This window comes from Nanorana parkeri, unplaced genomic scaffold, assembly GCF_000935625.1.
Source record: "Nanorana parkeri isolate BGI_ZX_2015 unplaced genomic scaffold, ASM93562v1 scaffold789, whole genome shotgun sequence".
Lineage (NCBI taxonomy): Eukaryota > Metazoa > Chordata > Amphibia > Anura > Dicroglossidae > Nanorana > Nanorana parkeri.
The window spans coordinates 405,098-429,349 of NW_017307057.1; the positions used below are offsets into that span (position 1 = coordinate 405,098).

The 24,252-nt window shown below is 38.6% G+C and overlaps 1 protein-coding gene across 1 annotated transcript in view; it reads right to left on the reverse strand.

The window, feature by feature from the left end:
* The window catches only part of KHDRBS2 (KH RNA binding domain containing, signal transduction associated 2), a 190,893-nt gene that overhangs the window by 97,788 nt on the left and 68,853 nt on the right, over nt 1–24,252 (reverse strand). Inside the window, exon 6 of the mRNA XM_018564849.1 lies at nt 13,820–13,936. Coding sequence (XP_018420351.1) covers nt 13,820–13,936 — 117 coding nt within the window. The remainder of the gene's footprint in view (nt 1–13,819; nt 13,937–24,252) is intronic.

The following is a 24,252-nucleotide window of genomic DNA, read 5'->3' on the forward strand; positions in this document are numbered from 1 at the left end:
TTATCAATAAGAAGAAGCTGGCATTTAAAAAATATAAGATGGAAGGGACAACATTGGCTTTCCAGAACAAGGAATGCAATAGGAAATGTAAAAGTTCAATCCGGGCAGCTAAAATACAATATGAAAAATGTATTGCAACTGTCAGCAACCCCCCCCCCAAAAAAAAATTGTTACAATGCATAAACAATAAAAAGCTAAGAAAGGAACAGGTGGGTCCCATAAAAGATGTGAATTAGAGGTTGATCACAAACGAAAGGGAGATGGCTGAAGTAATAAATGCATTCTTCTCCACAGTATTCACTCTGTGAAAATGCTGCTGTGGTTTACAGAAGATAGGGTTCGCTGTGGACTAGAAAAACTTAATGTGAATAAATCCCCAGGACCAGATAACTTGCACCCACGGATACTTAAAGTGCTAAGCACAAAAATAGCGAGGCCATTGTTCCCAATTTTTAAGGACTCCATATTGACTGGGGAGGTACCAGCTGATTGGCATAAAGCAACTGTTAAACCAATACTGTATTTAAAAAAGATTTGAGATGTGAACCTGGGAATTATAGACCAGTCAGATTAACATCGATAGTATGCAAGTTATTTGAAGGTATAATAAAGGACCATATCCGAGAATATGCTTATGGGCAAATTATCATAAGTGACAACCAACATGGATTCAGGAAAGACCATTCATGTCAAACTATCCTATTAGCGTTGTATGAGAAGGTGAGTGGCAGCCTAGATGGAGGAAAGCCAGTGGATGTAGTGTACCTTGATTTTGCAAAAGCATTTGATATGGTACCTCATAAACATTTAATTTACAAGTTTCAAGCTTTGGATATTGATGAAATGGTGTGTACTTGGATAGTGAACTGGCTAAGTGAACATTGCCAGAGAGTATCAATAAATGGCTCATTTTCTGAATGGTCCTTGGTTGGCAGTGGCATGCCCCAGGGTTCCGTCTTTAGGCCATTGCTATTCAACCTGTTTATTAATGATATTGGGACTGATATGATTATGGCAATATTTCAGTCTTTGCTGATGATACCAAAATTTGTAGGATAATAAAATCGACAGTAGACATAGCAATTTTACAGGAAGACCTGGATAAAATAGGAGGTGTGGGCATTGGCATGGCAGATGAGGTTTAATATTGAGAAGTGTATAGTTATGGGCATCTTACTGGGGAACTCAGAGGTGGAAAAAGATTTGGTAGTCTTAGTGTACTGTCGCCTTTGTAACAGCATGCAATGCCAGGCAGCAGCACGTAAAGCAAGCAGGGTACCATCATGCATAAAAAAGGGAATGTACTCTAAAGACAAATCCATACTTTTCGCACTGTACAAAACACTGGTTTAGCCACATCTTGAGTATGCGGTTCAGGTTTGGTCACCGATCCACAGAAAGCATGTCCTTGAGCTGGAGAGAGTTCAGAGAAGGGCGATAAATCTAATAAAGGGGTTAGAGGAACTAAACTATGAGAAAAGCCTGCATGTATTAAAATTGTTCACTCTCGAAAAGAGGAGACTGAGAGAGGACATGATATTAATGTACACATTGTTTAATGGTGATTGGATAAATCAATAGTCAACTGTTTAGTTAGTTCACTCAAGAAGACAAGAGGCCACCATCTGAAATCGGAAGAGAAAAGATTTAATCTTGAACAGCAAAGGAGATTGTTTACTGTGAGAGCTGTAAAATTGTGGAACTCTCTTCCACAGACTGCAAGATACACAGGGGCACAGGTAATCTTAGTAACACAAACACACACACAAAATCAGATAGGATGAACTCAATAAAACTATTTGTAAGAGACTTACCAGGTATTCATTCTGTGCCCAGAAACGCATGAACACCATGGTGCACAATCATGTGCTGACACATCTCCTGGAAGACATGCATTAGCACAGAATGTGCATTGGCGTGGAAACATGCAGAAATGCGCATGCATAGGAACAGTCAGTCACAGATTACTTTTGGCGTGTGCACGTTTGCGCAATGGTGCACATTCATGAGCAGGTGTGCATTTCCTATTTAATCAGTGTCTGAACATGGAGACAGTTGCTGTGTTGTTGTCAGCTATCCTTGTGTTCCTGCATTTACCCTGCGTTTCTGCTTCCCTGTGTATGAACCTGGCTTGTGACCCTTGCACCTCACTTCTTGTCTCCTGATCTGGCACCTTATGACTTTCTTGTCTGTGTATGACCCTGGTTTATGATCCTCACCTTGCTCCTGCCTGCTGCTCCAGTACCACTGGTACTCTGCCCTCCTGTGTATGACCTCGGCTACGGCTCTGACTCTGCTTCCATCTGGTTCCTGTCTACTCTGCTGTCCAGTGTCTGCTCATCTGGTCATCCATGACCTCTGCACAAGACCTTGTCCAGCTGCCAGCACAGGCATATGTGCCACTCTGCATCCCCACATTTTTTGTCTCCATCTCCAGAGGTGTGGGGCAAGAGGTGCATGGTTAGCCCCTTGTCTACTCGGTCCACAGCCAGGTATGTGACACTGTGGGGTCTATTCACGAAGACCGATCTGAAGTGAAGTGAGCCGAACACTGTTCGGCTATTCACTTCAGGCTGGTACGGAAATATTCCTTTATTACAGAAACTGCTGTTTTGGGATCTCACTGTGGTTGGTTTGCCAAATATCTCTGCTGAAGGTATGATTAGCAATTGAACAATGATTCAACAGCGATCTTGTGACTGCTTCAACAGATATCATGTGAGTGCGCTCTTTGTGACCACAGTGATCTGGAGTGAAGGTAGGTGTATAAGGGTGTTGGTTTTTAGGATTTTAATGCAGCTTGCAATTTACTAATTCATGAATTTACACAGATATGTGGAGGAGGGTGGGGGTGCTTTGCAGAGCTAGCATATGAAAGGTAATTTTAGGATTTTTAACATGGCTGGCATATTGGAAATCTGTTATCTTGCCCTAAATAGGCCAATGTAAAGTTCACATTAAGGGAGTGGGATGGAAAGGATGGGTGAGAGTGGTTTGTTGATTTGTATATTGACTATCATAAATCTTCTATTATAGACCTTCTATTAAACTTAAATGTAAGATACTTACTTTAGAACCTTTCATTTTAAATTGAAAAAAAACCCCAGCTTTCCTTACTGTAAACTGAAAACAAGACTAGTGTTCAGCTGAAGCAAAATATCCTGGGAGAAATCTGTAGCCTGTGACATCTAAATTAGAAGATCATTGTTCCAAGGTGGCTAGCTGATTCAGCAAGAATGTACAGATCAGCAAAAATAAAGATAATTTTATCATTTTACATGCCCCATGTGTTAACAAAAAGTGCTGAAGCAAGAAACTAATTACATATAAAGAGTGAAACAAACTGCTTACATGTGAAAGTCACAGTGGCATAATTTGGGTTTCTCTTTAGTGTAGATTTTATATGCACTAGAAAAATACTACCATTTATTTTAAAGACAATTTTGTACACTAGACACTTATAGCACTCCAACTATCCAAAGCATCTGATCAGCAATAAATGAACAGCCAAGCAGTTAAGCAGCTACAGACTATTACCTTTTCCTGGCTTTGTTCAACTGAGAAACTTAATAGCAAAAAATACACAAATTAAGTTTTATTCCTAATGACAGTATTTATCTAGGCTCACACATATATCTGTGTCCTTATTATCAATGACATGTTGGCAAAAACCTATAGGATTCTTTTCACAGAGCAGAGAAGATCAGAAATGCTGAGGGTCTGCTTGCAGATGTGTGATATGCTGATGCGACATATGCAAGAAGTGCTTAACTACATTAAAAAAATGAAAGAAAGAAAACCCATACAGAAAACTGCTACATCCACGAGAAAGCTACACAAACTAAAATGTAGTGCTTGCTGCACACAGACAGATTTTTAATTTTACAAATTTAATTTATGAGAGATTATTTTCTAATGGTAGTGTAGTGTGAAGGTCTACCCGACTGCATATAAATGAAATAATCTCTTTAGGTAGGTTTTCATAATGCAATAGTGAGAAGTGACCACACTGAAACATATTAGTGCTTCATCACAGCAGTCAGAAATGATGTGATGATGCCACAAGGTTAAGAGCTGAATAGCTCCTCATTAGTGTTCAATCTAAAATAATCAATTCTTATCTCCTATTGAGAAGTTTTATTTGAACAAAACAAAGCTAATTAATTATTTGACACCTTCTGTTTTCAAACTGATTTGTACATGTTTGAAAGAGTGCTACCTTTCAGTGTTTTATTCAACAGCTCCCTCCTGACTCCTTAGGCACAACTGTGTGAGCTAAGGGCATCCAAAATCATTTACATTCCTTCCTTTAAAAAGGTAGTGTCCTGTAGTATCTCTGCTGTTGGCTTTCTGTCCCTATGACACAGTACGTTGTCTAAAGTCAAAGGTGGTTCAGTTGCTGTTCTGTATCATTGATGTTTCCAAAGTTCATGCTCTTAAACACAAGCATAGTGTTGCCAGCATAGAGGACTGTCTCAAGGATGGATGTTCTTCAACAATTGTTTATGGCTGTTGTTTAGAAAACCTACTAAATGTAAAATGTTGGTGTGTGTGAAACAAGAAAAATGCTGTATTGTTTAGATACAGCCCTTATCCAGGTACACAGTTGCAGGGATTCACATTTGAGGCAATGTGGCAACTCCTGTGCCGGTCTACAACAAGACTACACAGGAATAACCTGACAGCACACACAGATCTTTTGAGACCCAGGCTTAAAATTATCTCTTCAAAATGATCCAGAGCACTAGACCCAGGCACTACTTCCATCTCATGGACTCTCAGAAATTCCATTCCATATGTTTTGTTACTATTCCATAAAGTTTCCACATGTTTCATTGTTTTAATGTTCCTTGTGACTGAGTGGGTATTTTCACGTACTGACCGATGTATTGATATATAGAAAGAGAAAAAGGGACCCAATATGCATGGAGAATAACCACAGATTAGCTTCTCTTAGAGTGATATTAAAGTCAAGAGGTTTTTAAGCAATTTCACATGCTAAGTAAATAAATGGATGTTGCTCCTTGATATTTACCAGATTTAGCTTCTTGTAGAATCAGCTGGTCCCCTGAGTACTGACACTGATATCCTGATTTAGGGTGGCTCCTTTCTCTTGCAGTGTCCTATGAAGCAACCCTCGTTTGTGCTAATAAGTTGTTTGTGTCTCTGCAAGCACACAGGCATAGGAGGGCAAGCCAGTTCTCTGATCCATGCTCATCCTTACTCCCCCTTCCCTAGTCTAGTAGATGGATAGTTGCTGGAGACTGCCCTTTCCCTTGTGATCTTGTACTGGGCAGAAAGTTCAGGGCAGCTGAGCTGAGAGAGTTGGAGCTGTTTGGAAACACAATGCCTGTAAGTGTTTGGGCAAAAATATAAAGAAATACTTTTCTGGGCAATGTGTATTTTTTTGATATGTATTCACAATAGAAAAAAAGTTTGAAAGTTTAATGCTACTTTAACCACTCGCTGACCAGGTGTTTAGACTCCCTTCCTAGCCAGGCCATTTTTCAATATTCAGCGCTGCAGTACTTTGACTGACATTTATTCCGTCATGCAACGCTGTACTCAAATTAATTTTATACAATTTTTGGGGACAGATAGAGCTTTCTTTCAGGTGTAAATAATCCCCGCTGGGATTTTAATTTTTTACTATATGAAGGAAAAATTGCTGAAAATGTTTGGAAAAAAAACGTTTTCGTTTAACCTTATGTTAGGAAATAATTATTATCACCCAATTTTGGGGTAAAATATAAAAGACGGGCACGTTGGGTAACTAGACACAAAACATGTCAAGCCTTAAAATTGCGTGCACCGGCGAAATCACAAAAAACACTGCTCATCAGTTTAGTGTTATCACGGATTAATGGCCCTAGAATTTTTGCTTCCACTGTGACGTTCGCGGTGATATGTAACATGTGCAGCGGAATCATCATTTTTGAATGTAGGCGCACCCGACGCATGTTTGCATGCGTGTATGTATGGGACTTTAAAAAAATTTTTATTTTTTTTTATTTTTCATGTGTGACTTGAATTCCTTTTTTTTTTGCAACTTTAATTTTTTCCCCCTTTTTTTTGCACTTAACGTTATTGTCATCACATAGAGGGCTAAGAAACCCTCTAGGTGATAGCAAAGAGATCTGACAGATCTGACAAATCTTTATGGAGACATCAGGGGTCTCCAATACCCCTAATGTCACCTAGGGCTCCCCAAAGAAGCTGATGCAGCAGAGATCTTCTTCATTAGCTTCTCTCCAGCTTCTGAAGCCAGAGAGTGACACAAGAATGTGGAAGTGATGTAATATACATCACTCCCTGCATTTTGACATTGGAGAGGGGACCGGAGGGAGATCTCCCTCTGATCCCCTGTCACAGAGCCATTATGCTGGTCCTGGGCTCGCACCTGGCACAGCAGAGTTCAGGACCAGGGGAGGGGGTGCACAGACCTGAACCTTATACAAGCAATGCACCGGCTATATAGCCGGCGGATAACTTGTACAGTTTTGAAACAGGCATCACTGCCTGTTTTTACATTTGGGCAGTTTCCTGCTCGTGCGCAGCGCGCAAGTGGGCGGGGCCAACAGGCCATCTTTTGACGGCCTGTTACATCCAGGAAGCTCCCAGCCGGGAAGCAGGTAATAAAAAGAAATTACTATTATTTCTAATTGTGCCTTAAATACAGCCTGTCTTTGTTGTCTATAGTATGTAATCAGACTCTTGCTTTCTGGTAGCTGTAATTCCAACGTTTTAATCTGATTTATAATATGTGTATTAGTTTTATTAGTCATGGTAATCAGCCTTAATATCTCTATACAACTCTCCACTTACATTTGGCTTAATTACTACATCTTACACTAATAATTCTGACTTAGATATGCATTTTTTAAAGGAAAGAAATATGTAGGTCATCACTGCTGGTCTACTTCTGAAAATACTAGATGTCTGGCTGTTAATTCAATGGCTTAAATACAAAGAATAAGTATGCAGATCAGGAGTTCTCCCTTCACTTCATTTCACTTGCTGTACCCATGTTCTGGGTCAAGGACACAGAAACTGCTGAAGTCTACAATAGTCAGGCAATTTGGTTTGGATTCTTTTCCTGGTTTTCACAGCTAGTTCAATGGTGATACAGTACCACATGCACAGAATATGATCTAGCTGCCCATATATATTTTTTACTTGTTACTATAGTGTTCTCTATGCATAGACAAAATCTCAAGGGATTTTAGCGCAAACTGTTAGAAGACTTCAATGCCTGCAGCCTTCTGGGATGTGTAAAGTGTATCCGAGGAGGCTGCGAGTAGAGAAGGAGCTATGTCAAAATTGCCTAGGAAAACAGTGAGGGAAATTGTAAGTATTATAAATACATCTATTTAGAAAACTAAATTAGTAAGCAATTATGTAAGTGAAGAGAGAAGGAAATAAAAGAGACTTACTTATACATTTAGAAGTCTGCTTTAAATTAAACTTTAGTTAAAAGTGAAGTAAAAGTGAACCATAGTCAGGCTATGTATATTTAAGTATGTACCTATCATTGGCAAGCTGCAAATGAAATTTAAAAACATTATGCCTTTTATATGTGAATTCGTTGTGAAGCAATTTAACCTCAAATATCACAACAAAGACTCTATAGTAAGCTTCTAAACAATTTACAGCACCTGGTATTTGTTTATATTTACTTTAGAAGGTTAGATTAGAAGGCTGGTGGGCTTCCAAGTTCCTGCTGCCAATGGAAGGAAGGGGACAGGAGCTTGGATTTCAGTGCCTCTGTTATGAACTCTCAGGTTGAATGTCTTCACATTGGCAGCGGCTACAGAAATCAGTGAGTGCTTGTTTTAAAGCCAATTTACCACTAATACAAAAAGTGAAACAATACAGTATGTAAATATTTGAAATTCAATAGGCTGGACACATGATCACTCTAAGAACAGAGATGAACTCACAGTTAATAGTAAACAGCAGAAGGCAGCATGTATTGTCTAGTTTTTGCTTGGGTCATTAAATAATTGATCCTCCCTCAACATCAACAAAATGTGTTATACATATTATAAACAATAGTGCAGTCCTGGATGTTAAGATGCTTTTGAAAATGTATGAACATATAAAGATAAAATTACACCAATATTAACAGCTTGAAAAATATCTGTATTTACTACAGTTGTATATGCATGCACATTTGTATTTCACAAAAGCAGATGTGTTGGAATGTGCAACCTTATTAATTCCTTCCTGAAAATTTAAAAAATGAGGGTTGCCTAGAACTGTCTAGTCTTGCTCATATTCCTTTAATATATTTGAAGTCATTAGGTAACCTATAGGTAACCTAACAGTGTGTGAGTAAATTGCAATTTACAAAAGAAAGACTTTAGCTATGGTGAAGTTTATTCATATACAATGTGGCTACATGTAGGGGAGGCAGAAAGAAAGCACTTTCCTATAACCCTGCCCTGTTTGATGTGATTGTTTCAGTGACCATGAGGGTGTAGCATGAAAACCTAAATACAAGTTGCAATGCATTAGAGAATGGTGTTGATGAGAACGCACAGGGGCAAAAGCTAATGCGTGTTCTGAGCAAATTAGATTGCAACATAGAGATGGCTAAAGTGAGAGCCTAATTCCAATCAGTTACTACAAGTGTCTATGAGTGCCACTGGAGTGAGGCAGTAAGGAACAATGTGACATGATGAACCTAAATTGCATATACAGGGTTCCCAATATGAGTATAATGTACAATTGTCTATTTTGAAAAGACAAATCGACTGATTCCCTCTGGTAAAAGATTTACCTGAGCTCTGTTTCCAAGTAGATGAAGCACATAGACTGACTTTGTCCGCTGTTGCCAAGTGGTGCCTGGTACTTGCTCCCACCCTGTTCTTAACTCAGTTTTTGTCTGTGCCTATTAAAGAGACTCTCCTTGTCCATTGGTGTAGCTACATCTTTAGGGACCACACTGACATTAGATCTTATGACCAAGAACAGGGTGCACATGAGGAACCTCACTTTGCCGACCCTGTAATTTTACTTCACAGCTCAGAGTAGATGATCCAGCACATCTTCATTTGCAATGCTCTGTACTATTGTAAGTGATATGCATATGTTTGCCTTTACATTAAATCTCCAATTCCATTAAAAAAATTGTATGACGAATAAAATGAATATGTTCATAAAAAATGTCAAAAAAGTAAATGTTGCTTGACATGTGTTAACCTAGGAGTGTTATGTACACTATTCTCAAAATTATCTAAAACAAATCTAATTTTCTACTTTTGTTTTTGACTTAAACATTTTCACAAAAGTCTGCACGGAGCTTGAAAGCAAATTACAGGCATACCCTGCAATATTGATGCAATCATTTCTATGATCCTTGCATAAAAATAATATTGGCCCCACAGCCAGTTTGAGACAATATGTGGTAATGAGTAATAATCCAAATAACCTGTCTGGCTGCAGGAGGTTGTCTTTATTTGGTAGCTTAGGTGAGATTTTCTGTAATGCCTTTAACCACCATATTAAACTTGGTGTTGGTTATCTTATTACACCTGACTGGTGGCATTGGCACTTACTCATTTGTGAAAGTACTAACACAATTACAAAATAATTACAAAAGAAGCAATGTTTAGTTCTGTGAGGTTTGTGTGTGTGTGTGTGTGTATGTTGATAACACTACATCAAAGGATTAAAACAAAATTTCTTATTACCATTAATAAAGAATAGATCACAGAAATGTAGAGTAGCTTATTTTAGAGTACATTCATATATCTCTTCTAAACAGATAGACAGCTGTTTTAAAGGGAAAGTTTTAACTGGTATTGTCAGCAGTAAACTATGTATGAGACCAGGACACCCAAGAACATCCCAAATAGGTTTATCCTATGCTTTTATTCAGCAAGGCAGTAAAAAAACATAGCATTAATGCTGTTGGGCCTTGTACATAAAGTTCATAGCATAAAACAAAACATCTGCTTGTCCTAGCCACTAACTACACTCAAGTCCATTCCAGATTTACAGGCCCTAATTCGTTCCCTAAACATACAGGCAGCTTTTTAGTGTTCTGTCAGCAGGCAGCCTTTCCACATAGCAGCAGGCTCTCACAGCAGAGTGAGAAATAGCTGTTAGCATCAATCAGCTCAGATATAAAAAGGCATGTGGACAGCTGAGACTAATTAGTGAGGTCTGGCAAACAGGTAAGATGTGGACCCAGGATGGAAAACTTAATCACAGCCAAAGCTCCACAAAGCCTCTTGGCTTTGGGAGCCAGACCAGAACATATTGAGAACCATAAAAACAACACAGTTTCTTTGCTCCATAGCTGAGCCTGGAGCCCTCACCATATGTAGGTGATAAACCTACCAAGAATACCCTGTCTACATTCCTTCCTGCCAATGCTTTCTTTCTCTTTAGCTTTATATATAGCCATGGCCCAAACATATTGGCACCCCTGCATTTCTGTCAGATAATGCACCACTTTGCGCAGAAATTTGTTGCAATTACAAATGTTTTGTCATTCTCATATTTATTTATTTTGTTTGTTTTAGTATGACACAAAAAAGTGGAGGAAAAAAAGCCAAATCTGACACATTCCACGCAAAACTCCAAAAAATGGACTGGATAAAATTATTTGCACCTTCTCCAAATTGCAAGAAATAATTGCATTCCAAGTTTTTGTGGAAAAGCATGGGCAATCTCAAGGTTACAAGTCTATCTCCAGAGATCTTAATGTTCCTCTGTCCACTGTGCGCAACATTGTCAAGAAGTTTACAGTCCATGGCACTGTAGCTAATCTCCCTGAACGTGGACAAAAGAGAACAATTGATCAAAGATTGCAATTAAGCATTGTTTGAATGGTGGAGACCCTCGATCAACTTCCAGACAAATTCAAGCTGACCTTCAGACACAGGGTGCAACTGTTGCAGCTCACACTATACGTCGCCATCTGAATGAAAAGGGACGCTATGGTAGGAGACCCAGGAGGACCCCACTGCTGAAACAGACACATAAAAAAGACAGATTGAAGTTTGCCAAAATTTACCTGTGGAAGCCTAAATCCTTTTGGGAAAATGTGCTGTGAACAGATGAAACAAAATTACAGCTTTTCGTTAAAGCCCATCATTCTACTGTTTTCAGAAAAAGAAATGAGGCCTTTAAAGAAAAAAATACAGTCCCTACAGTCAAACATGGTGGAGGTTTACTGAGGTTTTGGGGTTGCTTTGCTGCTTCAAGCACTGGATGTCTTGACTGTGTGCATGGCATTATTAAATCTGATGACTACCAAAGAAGTCTGGGGTGCAATGTAGGGCCCAGTGTCAGAAAATTTGTTTCTCCATCAGAGGTCACGGGTCTTACAGCAGGACAATGACCCAAAGCACATGTCAAAAAGCACCCAGAAATGGTTTCAGACAAAGCGCTCGAGAGTACTGGACTGGATAGCAATGAGTCCAGATCGAAATCCCATAGAGCACCTGTGGAGAGATCTCAAAACAGCAGTTGGGAAAAGGAACCCTTCCAATATGAGAGACCTGGAGCAGTTGGTGAAAGAAGAGTGGTCCAAAATTCCTGTAGAGAAGCTCCTTGATGGTTACAGCAAGCGATTGATTTCAGGTATTTTTTCAAAGGGCTGTGCTACCAAAAATTAATTGAGGGTGCCAATAATTTTGTCCAGTCCATTTTTAGAGTTTTGCGTGGAATGTCAGATTTGGCTTTTTTTTCTCCACTTTTTTGTGTCACAGCAATACAAACAAAAGAAATAAATATGAGAATCCCTAAACATTTTTAATTGTAACAATTTTCCGCGTGAAGTGGTGCATTATCTGACAGAAATGGAGGGTTGCCAATATTTTTGCCCATAACTGTATGTATATATATAGTATCTATGATATATACAATTAAAAAATAATAGCAATATGTCCACCAAGGAATTAAAACACTTAGGGGAATGATGTGTAATTGTAAGATTGAACTGTATGTTCTCACAGTATCAACATTACACCTACAATTTTCTATAATAACACCATTTAGAAATACAAAATAAGACTTTTTAAATTACAAAAAAGATGCCTACTGGGCAATATCATTACAGTATTACTCAAATTTATTCTAGTTTAATATCAAATCTCCAGGGAATATGTTAAACCATAGGCAGTAAAGACATGTGTTTACCACTAGAGATTAGAAGGAGATCCATTTTTTATAACAGAAAAATGTTTAACTTTAAAAAAAAAGAAGTCATGTTAATCGTTTTTATGTATAATTTCTAGACACTTTTCCTAGATACTTTCAATATATACAAGAAAAAATGTGTTTCTCACAAAAAAATTTAATTTTATCCATCTTAACTTGGCCATATAAGAAAAAACAGAGTGGACTGCCTTCATAGGGGAGGCAGTCTAAGGGTTCACAGATGATCGGGACAGAAAGTCTGTCCCGATCATCTGTGAACCCTTAGACTGCCTCCCCTATGAAGGCAGTCCACTCTGTTTTTTCTTATATGCTGCTATCAGGTTACTGATACGGTTGACAGACCCCTGTAAAAGGGTAACTGAATGAGCACGGATCTCCAGGAGTAAAACAATCCCGTTTCTTGTTAACTTGGCCATACCCTGTTTATGTCAAAACATTTGCTCTGAATGAATTCTTTCTTTATGTTGCCAGTATAGGTGCTTCTATAATAGAGTAGGTTCTTCACTGTACAGACGTGTCTTGACAATAGCCTATAACCTTCTCATATAGTTGCAATTTTAATAAAAAATGAGAATTCAATTTTAATTAAGGTTGTTTTTATTGGGTTTCTTATGTTGGTTAAGTGAGTTTAGTCTTAGTAAGCTTTCGTATTTGGTATTATAAGCTTATACTTTCAATGTTCCTGAAAGATGAAAAATAACCCAAAACCAAGGGCTGAGGTGGATTTCCAAATAAAATCTATCTCTCGCTCTGAAATACTCCAACATGGCAGGGAGTTTGTAAAGGAAGGAAGGTGAATTGCCCTTGAAAAAGTTTACTTGCATGATCATATAGGTGATTACATAAGTCCCTTGCTACATACATTGGGTATATACAAGTACAACATTAGGACTAATAGAGAGAGGAATGGGACTTTCAGCCCAACATTGAGCATTTGTATTTTTCAGGAGAGAAGAGGAATGAGTACATGAGTTTTGTGCTGCGCTTCATTGTCCATTTTTAAGCTAGGGGAGGAGAGGTGATTAATGAAGTAGTATTTTGATAGCCACTATTTTCTACAGTCATTCAACAGATGGAAAAATAGCATTACTATAATTTCATGAAATTGAGAATGCAACTGAGACCTTAAGATTATAGTTTCTGCAGTTCTGCTTTAATTTAAAGTATTTTATTGTGTAAGTTGGAGTCTTTACATTTGATTGTCTACAATTTCTGTAAAATATGCTAACAATCCATTGGTAATATAAAAGATATCACATGAGAACTACCAGAATAATTTATACATTTAGGATGACATCAGAACATTTTACAAGAAAGAAAACTTTTAAATGCTGTTGGCTTCAGTTCATTGCTGACAATGTGTTTTTTTTTTTTTTTTTACTGAAGTGCCAAAAGCCAAACAAAAATGTATTATATAGAGCAAAGTGCTTCAAAATCATACCAAAAACCATCATTTTTCTTTCACAACTTCTTCTGCTGACCCAACTGGTCAAGCAATACTAAAAACAAGCAAGTCACTCACTTAGGACAAACAATTTCCATATACATTTTTTGTCAACTTAATACAATAATACACTGTTTCTTGCTTTTTTTTTTTTTTTTAAACATCACTTTTTCTCTAAATTTAATATCAAATCATATTTACCTTTGTCTTGTCTCTCATTGAGCCTTTTCCTAAAATAGACATTTTTGCACCAGTTTCTTCTTGTAACCGCTTTAAAGAGTTTCCTCTTGGTCCAAGTAACTTGCCCACAAAATTAAACTGAAAATAAACAAACATGACCTTTAAATATATATAATAACTCTGAGAATGAATATATAGTATTAAGTGTTGTTTGCTAATTATGCGCTTCCATGACGATGAAATCATATTTTTAAATTAATTGAATATTGAACCAATAAATTGTCTAAATTGCTTATATCACTTTAAATATGTGTCTAGTAGTGGTTAGAGTAACTGAGAAGTGCCATGCCTTTAAGATTAAGATATAAGGCTAGCACAAAGGGTCTCTTCACAATATGTAGTAGGCAAACTGTACTAGAGTATTATATTCATCCTCATTTCACGTATGGTATTATGCACTGACATTAAAAAAGAACTTCAGGCAATTCACACAATTTAATGATACCTATTAAAAGCATAGATATGTTTACTTTTTTTGTTTTGTGTGTATGGTCTGTAAGAAAAACAAAACTCTGTGATGGAAGTAGTTGTTTCAAATAGCGGGTTCCAGACTACACACTATTACATGCCAGGAAATTTCATGAATGTGAACCTTCTACTTATTTTATTTTATTAATTCAATATTTGCCTTCCGCTGCAGGAAAGTAGCTTGTAACTACTACTCTGGGTACTACTTAGCATTCATAGTGAGAACAGGAAGCAAACATTCTTTGAAATTATGTAAATGTAATGGTGATTTCTATCTCGAGTACACAGTACACCCTATCCTGCTGAAGCATTTCTAAACCCACAGGCCTGTGATGCAAATTTTTAGCTGACCACCTTCCTTGAGGTGCTAAAATAGTGAGCACAATTTCTGCTACAGACTAAAACTGTAGCTAACACAACAAGGAAGGGCAAGTAGAAAGAAAAAGAAATGTCTTGTGCTCTACAGAATGTAATTGGAGCATAAAAACATATATAAAGGGATTAACTATCATGGTAAGGCTTTTTGATCTGTTGGGCCCAGGCATAATTGTGTCTTACATTGTGGTGCCACTTACTATGCACTGCACTGTACAGTATAATACAGTATTGGTGTGTTCATAAAAAATGGCCAAATAATTGCCTTCACACAGCACATGTTAACATGCAAAGTCATGCACGTTCATGTACATGATTTAGCACATCGCAATGGAATTAGCTCTTAACCTTTTGGCTGCCAGTCCCTGCTCTTTACTTTTAATGCCATTAAAATTGCCATTTTTGCAATGATTCAGTTTTTTGGAGGGATCAGAGGGCACACAAGAGACATGGAGGGAAGCAGATTGCTGGCACACAGCAGGGAGGAGAGTGGAAGATAGGGCACAGTGCAGGGTGGTGTGGTAGTCATATTTGTAATTAATGGCTGCAATTAGTAGCTTGTCAGTCACTGATCACAGCAATTCATGTATTCAACATATGTTTATGGTTGCTGAAGCAACTATGAGTTTATAGAAAAGGGGAATGCAGCTGACATCAGCCTTACTGACATGGGCAGCTGAAAATTAAGGAATTTTCCTCAATTTGTGGAGATTTCCTCTCTGTGTCTTAATGCATTTTGTCCTAAACATAAAGATTTACTACTAAGGCAAACTGCAAAGTGTAACCATAATCAACCACATTTCTACCTAAAGTAGAACTTATGCCCTCCCTTTAAAACATGTGCAGCACTTAATTACAAGTACATCCCCCCTGCAAAATCCCACTAATACCCATTAAGCCTGCAAGTAAGGTCCTCCTAATTCAGCTTCCTGTGATGATGTGGAAATGATGCTGCACTGCTACTGAATTCAAAGCAGAGTTGCCACTGTCATGTCACCGCACTTGTAGTCCATTGACACTTCCTCCTGTCCATGTTACTGAATGTTGGAACCTTGGTACTGACATGGACCGGAGGAAGAGTCTGCAGGAGCCAGAGTACTGCATCCATGATCAGTGGATTAGTAGATCAGTTTCAATACTTTACTGACTCCTTTGCAAAAAAATAATAAATGCTTTTTTATGTTATGAAGAAGTGTGCATTTATTATTAATATTGTTTTGTTTTTTTAAAGGTGTAATTTCGCTTTAAACCCTACCACTGTGAGCTCCAGTGTCTTGGAGGGGGGGCGTGTGAGACACAAATGAAGGAGGATTTGGCTTACTGCTGGATGGTAAAGGAAGATTTCTTGTTTGCTTTATGAGGCTTGTGCATCACATACAGTAGTAACTGATTTTAGTACTTGTTTAGACTGTCATACAGGAGCCTTTAGTTGTACTTTAAATGACCCGACCTTCACAACCTGCTTTGCTCATTTGATTTACTGTAGTTTATATTAGCCTTGCTTTATTTGATAAGTGTAATGCTACGTTTTTGTCACAAACAAATCAATGGGATATCTTTAACACACAGACATTTAAATATTTACCTGCATAATGTTTCTTTTCCATACATGATTTTCTATTTATTTGAAATGTGCCTATTAACTTGCTATAAAAAACTGACTAGAAAATTCCCTAGCACAGTCCTCTCCCTCCTTGCATGTCATAGCCCATTTCTGTTCTGGTAGTGTCTAATAGTGATAGTTAAACTTGCTAGGGTTTGGTTTCGCAGGTGTGTTTGGCGAACACACTAAAAGTTTGCCATTTGTGAACTATAATGCTAACCCTATTGAAATCAATGGGAGGTGAAGCTTGAAAATTTAATTATCTCAATGTTATGGCTAACAGGCAAGGGGTTGTCAAACAAAGGACACAGGTAGCTGGGCATTGAACTAGGGCACATGTACCAATACAAAAAAAATTAAAATAGGAAATTATCCTTTTGCTAAGGATTAGCATTTTCGTAGATGAAAAATATATTTCAATAATAATGTTTTATTCTGTTCAGTATTAAAAAAAATAATAACCAATAAACACTATCTGAACACCTTCCCATTAACCTGGCCTTGGGGCACTGCAACAAAAATCAAGTCAGAGTCTGTGCCTAACATAAGAAGTGGAAGGATTAACATTTTAAAAGGATTAATTTTTAATGAAATGGGACAAAAACATAACTTACAAAATCCAGGCCTGGGGTTCATGGCATGAAATTAACTTATTATGAATGGCTTCTGCATTAACAACAAGAAAAAAAATAAAAGAGCCATGAAACTCTGTTGAGAAAGGCTCTAAATAAAAGCAATATTGGCTCAATGTTAGTTGAATAAATAAAGGTAAGAGACTTAAGTAGAACCAACTAGAAAGACCTTTGAACAGCATGCTCACAGTTAATTATTTATAAACCTGCCACAAACATGGTAAAGAAAAAATGGAGGTTTTAGGCTTACTACGGCAGCTCCACCAGAAAACAGCTTTTTGTAGGAAACAGTAGGCTTTAGTTAACCCATATGTGTGTGCCCTTCACGCATGGGGTGTACTGTTTCAGCTATATGCTATATGAGAATGCTCCAGTAGGGTGTGCTAAAGAGGATGATCTCTGTGTTATAGATGTTTATTCACTTTGCAAGTGAAGTCAAGCCAATCACATTTCCTGGAACATGGTCATCCCTCCTTGGCTTCTGCCTAGTGAGGATGCTGCTGTTAGAACATTCTTTCTTCCAGGCCTTTGGGCCACCTGGGTGGGATCCCTCAAAATTATGGTTGCAAGCGATCTCCTTTTCTGACCTAAAAGAAGCAAGCTGCAAATGTCCCCTACAAAAAGAGTTTAAGTGACTAGTGGAGTGTAAAGTATACACAACCTTTTACATGCTGTCCTGCTTTGAAATATAAGGACCAAGGGGGTTATTTAATAAGCTGCTGACTATTTACATGTAATTTGAAGACAGTGGGCTGTCATGGCATGAAAACAAATGGGCAGAGCCAGCCCTGATGTCACGGCTGGCTCTGACCATCTGTTTTCATTCCGCCGGGAGCTTTCAAGAGAGAAACATTTGACTGGTGTTGGCCAAATGCCAACGGAAAGGCAGAGCCAGCGGTGACATCACCGCTGGCTCTGCCCATCTGGGCAGGAGGGGTCCCTCCTGGAAAAGCACCCTTTCAATACCGAGGGCATGTGGCCTGGTATGGTTCCGGGAGGGGGGATGCTCGCTCCTCACCCCCTGTCTGCCTTGCAAGGCCAGTGCCTGGATTAAGGGTCTGTTCAGAAATTTTTTGGGGACCACACTTTTTTTCCCATTTTTGGATGGTGGGGTTCATATGCATTTTTCTTTATCTCAGGGTCACTCCTAACATTCCTACCAGACCTAAAGGGTCCGGTATGGTTTTGCAGGGGGACCACACGCTGTTTGTTTTTTCTATTTGTTTACATTTAGGGGGAGAACGGTCTGCTTCAGCAGATTGTTCTCCCTGCTTCGACTGTGACTTAGGCTCAGCATGCGTACAGCTAGGCTGAGTGCTTCGACTGCTGTATGGGCGATTTCGAATAGCCCATACAGCACACATTCAGTAGTTTGCAGCTTAAGTGAGCAGAAGGATTAGCCAAAAGTTTGGCTTAATCCTTTCGGCTCCTTTGTGACTAAACCCCTAAGATAGCCTGTGTTTTGTGTAGAAAACCTTCAGGTACCCTTTCCTATTACCCATGCTCTAGTGTTATAAATCTGTTCAAGTTGAATTTTAAAGTTACTGCACCCATCTTTCTTTTAGCCTAAGAAAATAATTACTTTATGAGATGGATGTGCCTGAGACATCACTCCCAAGTAGGTTGGCTTAGGACATTCACAATCAGGGGCATAACTAGAAATCACAGGGCCTGATAGCAAAAATGTTAATGGACCCCCAACAGAAAAAATCCCCCCATTATTTTACAAGACCCAATGATAATGAGGTATGTATGGATCTGTGTACAGCACAGCATACAGAATGCATCAGTGTGGAATAAAAAATGAACAGCACAATGTACAGTAAAAGGCAATGTAAAATAGGGAATGTATAGCATAGCATGTGAAACTGTGCAGAAAAGTGAATTTACAGCACAGCTTACAGAATGAGGCAGTAAAATGTACAACAATGCTCAAATAATGAGCTGGTGAGAAATAGGCAGCATACAGCATGAGATATAGAATAAGTCGGTGTAAAATAGGAATTAGACAGCATGGCAGATGGTAATGTATAGCATGGCTTATGAAATGAGGGGGTGCTAAATAAGGAATGTACAGCATGGTATATAGAATGAGGCCTTGTGGCAACGGAAGCAAATCATCAGTAGTTAAAAAGTAAAAAATTGCTTATTTCTACTTCTGCTGCTCAGCCTGACCCCATTCAGACTGCCATCAGCACAGGACCTTCACACGATTTGACAGCTTACCCAATTGCTGCTGTCATTTGTAAACACAGTAGAGGGTAGAGGACCTTTTCCACTACTCGCTTTCTCTGCTGAGCTCTGCATTAGATAATGCAATATGTCACAGTTGAAGAGGAAGTGAGCAATGGAAGACTACCTCTTTTGACTTCTATGGTTTGTATTCCTGACTTCCCACATCCCTCTCCTTGTAAATGTCAAAATCAGATTTTACTTCAAAAGGACTGGGAACAATCAGTAAAGTTGATAGTCCTTAAAAGTCTGTATGTGCATCTAATTGTCAAATAAATTAGCATTACAGTATGCTGTCCTGCTGATCTGTCAATTTGTTGACCGTGATAGGTTATCCAATTTTAATAATTTGAATGTTTGCTAGATCATTGTTCAGACCTGTTAATGAAAATCTTTTACAATAGCAGTAATGAAATGGTCTTGTTTTGTAATTCTGTTAGGGATCAACAACTATTCCTACCTGTTCTACAAACTTGAAATCATTTACTATATTTGTTACTGAGAAACAGATACACACCTAATACCCTATCCTATATCATATATCCTAAGATATTCCTTCCCATTGACTCTATCTGCTTAGATTTTTAAAAGTGTTTAATTAAAAACAGATTTGAACTTAACTGCAGGTACCAACCATATTTTAGCTGCTGCTGCTGCACAGGCTGACCCCATCCAGGCCTTAATCTGCACAGGACCCACACATGATTTGACAGCTACATAGTTACATAATTGTTAAGGTTGAATAAAGACTAAAGGCAGTTATATGTGTTTGTGCATGCATGTGCGTGTGTACAGGTCACTAAGAATACCCCTGTATACTGAGGAAAACATCTAGAAGTTTTGTGAATGTGTTTATACTCTCAGCTAACACCACTACCTGAGGAAGGGAGTTCCACAATTGTATTGCTCTAACAGTAAAGAATCCCCTACGGAGTTTAGGATAAAACTATTTTTCTCCAATCTCAGGTGGTGGCCTGTTGTCTTCTTAAGGCCTTGTTCACACCAAGCGCAGAGCAGGTGCAGAGCAGATCCGTTGCAGACCGGATCAAAACCACGTCCAATGTATTCCAATGGTATTTTTTGCTCCAGTTTACATTGCAGCGTGCAGTTCCAGAGCAGATGAAAAAACTGCAGCAGGCCCTATTTTACCTGCTCTGGATCTGCTCTAGATCTGCAAACGCATCAAAAGCGCAGCAATAATGCATGCAAATGCCTGGAACGCACTGAAAGCCTATTTTAAACTTAGCCAAAAACGCGTCAAAAACGCATCAAAAACGCATCTAAAAGACTAGCGCGCATTTGCAGAAACCTGACCGGATCTGCTCTGCATTTGGTGTGAACAAGGCCTTAGGGTCCTCAGAAGAAACAGTTTACCAGTGTAACAGTCACTATTAAACAATTTGTACAGTGCAATCTTATCTCATTAAACGCCTTTTCTCACGTGAATACGTGCAATAGGTGCAATTTTTGCAATCTTTCCTCATAGCTCAGGTCCTTCAGCCCCCTTATTAATTTCCTTGCCCTTCTCTGGACTCTCTCAAGTTTAAGGACATCCTTCCTGTGTATTGGAGGCCAAACTTGAACTGCATAACCAAGATGAGGCTGGACCAGTATTTTATAAAATGGTAGTATTATCGATTTGTTCCCAAAGCAAATGTCCTTTTTATGCATCAAATAACGTTACATTTTTTAATATTGAACCTCATCTGCCATGTACTTGCCCACTCCCCTACTTTATCAAGGTCTTCCTATAATTATTATTATTATATAGAATTTATATAGTGCCAACACTTTACAATATAGGGAAGACATTACAATCACAATACAATACAAGACAAGATGGTAAGGAGGGCCCTGCCCCTGAGGGCTTACAATCTAAATGGGAGGGGGACGTGATACATGAGGAGGCAGCTGTGTGGGGATGAATTGTTTGAGAAATTGATGGTTGAGCAGTTAGGTTGAGGTGGGATAGGCTTTCCTGAAGAGATGAGTCTTAAGGGATCGCCAAAAGGCAGTCAAAGTGGGAGACAGATGGAAAGGTTGGGGTAAAGAGTTCCAGAGGATGGGAGAGACTCTAGTGAAGTCCTGGAGGCGAGCATGGGAGGAGTTAACAAGGGAGCTGGGAAGCAGAAGGTCTTTTGAAGAGCGGAGGGGACGGTTAGGGTGAAATTTTGAGACAAGGTTTGAGATATAGCCGGGGGGCAGAGTTGTGAATGGCTTTGTAAGTCATTGGTAACATTTTGAATTTTATCCCTTGTGCTATTGGAAGCCAGTGCAGGGATCAGCAGAGGGGGGTTGCAGAAACTGAGTGGTTGGTTAGGTGAATGAGTCTAGCAGTAGCATTCATGATAGACTAAAGAGGGGATAGCCTGTGTAGGTGAGGGCCAATGAGGAGGGAGTTGCAATAGTCAAGACGAGAGATAAGAAACGAGTGGATGAGTAGTTTTGAGGTTTCATTAGTGAGGAAGGGGCGTATTTTGGAGATGTTGCGAAGGTGAAGGCGGCAGGATTTGGATAGTGATTGGATGTGGGGAAGAAAGGTAAGGTCTGAGTCAAGGATGATGCTATAATGTTGCTATAACTTCTTTTGAGCTTACTACCCTGCATATGTTGGTCATCAGCAAGCGCCAACATTTTACTACTTATACCAACCTCAATATTGTTAATAAACAGGTAAAACAATATTGGGCCTAAGACAGATCCCTGGGGCAGGCCACTCACAACCCTAGGCCATTTACAAAATTATTTATTCATTATTTATTTATGCTCTCTGTATCCATTACTGTAACCAATTTTTTATTAATGTAAACACCCTCTCTTCAATGACCATAGACCGTAGTTTGTAAATTAAACATTTACTGTATTGAATGCTTTAGCATAATCCAGATAAACTATATCCACTGGTTTTCCTCTGTCTAAATTGCTACTCATTTCCTCATAGAACGTTAATAGGTTGGTCTGACAAGAACAGTCTTTAATAAATGCATGCTGGTTGCATATGATATCATTTCCGCAGGCAAATATTCCAATATTGTCCTTTACCATTCCTTCAAACATTTTGTATACTATTGATATTAGGCTGACTGCTCTGCAGTTGCCTAGTAGACATCTCAACCCTTTTTTGTATATTGGTACTACATTTGCTTTATGCCAATCAGTTGGTACTCTTCCAGTCAGTAAGGTGTCTTTGAAAACTAGGAACAATGGTCTGGCTATAAATTGACTCAGCTCTCTAAGAACTCAAGGGTGTAAGTTATCTGGTCCGGGAGCTTTATTCACATTAAGTTTTTCTAGGCTGTTTTGAACCTGGATTTCTGTTAGCCTCTGTAGTATATACAGTACATTGCTATTAGCATTACTGTTTTGTTTATTAAACCCATATTTTTCATTAGTATATACTAAGGAGAAGAATGTATTTAACACATCTGCCTTCTCCCCTTCATTTGTGACCAACTTCATGTGCTCATCCTTTATGGGACCTATGTGTGCTGTCCTTATCTTTTTATTATTGACATATTGAAATAATTTTTGGGGGTTCTTTTTAGTGATTGTAGCAATATGGTTTTCGGATTCTATGTCAGCTGCCCGCATTTTGCTTTTGCATTTCTTATTGCATTCCATATAACGCAGAAATGCCAACATTGTGCCTTTCATTTTATATTTTTTAAAGGATATTTTTTTCTCATTTATGTTTTTTTACCCACTGGTTTATCTACGTAGGTTTAACTTTTTTCTTTTATATCTTTCAGCCAATGGGATACACTGACCAATTCCCTTATTAAAACATTCCCACTTGTCCTCAGTGTTCTAATCGATAATATGGAATTAGTTTACTTGTTGTGGATCAGTTTCAAGGAAAACCAATCCAAGTGGGGGTATGTGTTGTAAGTTATGATTGAAGTATATCTGCAAGATATATTTGGGGTGTATGTATGCTTATGTGCTGAAGGTAACAAACTTCTGTTTTCAGACAATGATTGTACACAATGAAAACAGCTGTAGAGAGAAACCTGTTTAGTTAACTGCCACTAGTTAGAGGATGTACACAGTTGATTATTGTAATTGATGTAACATCAAAAGAATCGTCAGACCAGCCAATCAGAAATCCCTACTGTGATACTGACTGGCAGTAAACTGTATATAAAGCAAGAGGTTAAAAGGAGAATCAGAGGATCATCATGAAGAAAGTCTTGAAGGGAAAGGCACATAGGGGGTTATTCACTAAGCAGCCTAAGGATTTTGCCAAACGCTCGGCTAATCCTTCAGCTCACTTTGGCTGGGGAAACCCTTCTGTTTAACCCTACCTAATGGCTGCTGTACACACTAGTCTCAATAGCATGTACAGCAACCAAAGGCAGCTGAAGTAAACAACTAAAGGGAGCCGAGCCGAACACCAGGCTCCGGATTGGCAAAGTCGAACAAACAGCCAGGGTGGGGAGAATGGTTATTAAAAAATAGAATAATAAAAAAACAGTGTGGGGTTACCCCCATTTCTTTTTTTTTTATTTGGACATCGGGTGTCCCTCTGAACATTCCTACCAGACCTAAAGGCTCTGGTATGATTTGTGAAGGGGACCCAACGCTGGATTTTCTTTTGGTTTACATTAACATTCTATTCACTACCTCTTAGGTAGTGAATAGAATGACCGAACCGAATGAAGAGCCAAACATTCAGCGATTCACTATCTGCTGTTTAACCCCATGGAGAATAGGGATAATAGTAATGAAGATCACCAGCACTTGAGAAATGGAATTAATCCAAAAGTTCTTTTTATTGTACAACAACATCACATGTGAAATATAGCCATTGTTTCGGAACAATGCTGGTTCCCTTCATCAGGGCAAACATGAGAGAAATGAATGGATATAGAGAACTCATATATATATATATATATATATATACATATTGTGGTATTGTGTGGCAATCCCACGGTAGAACCGGGGGTTGTAGTCACCCAGGAGTCTCATCCAAAAGGGGCTGAGCGGTTCCAGGAGGCAAGTACCTACACCACACACACAGGTGCTAAGAACCTCCCCTTGACGTCTTAATGATTTAAAAAAAGAAAACCCAGCACAAATAGATA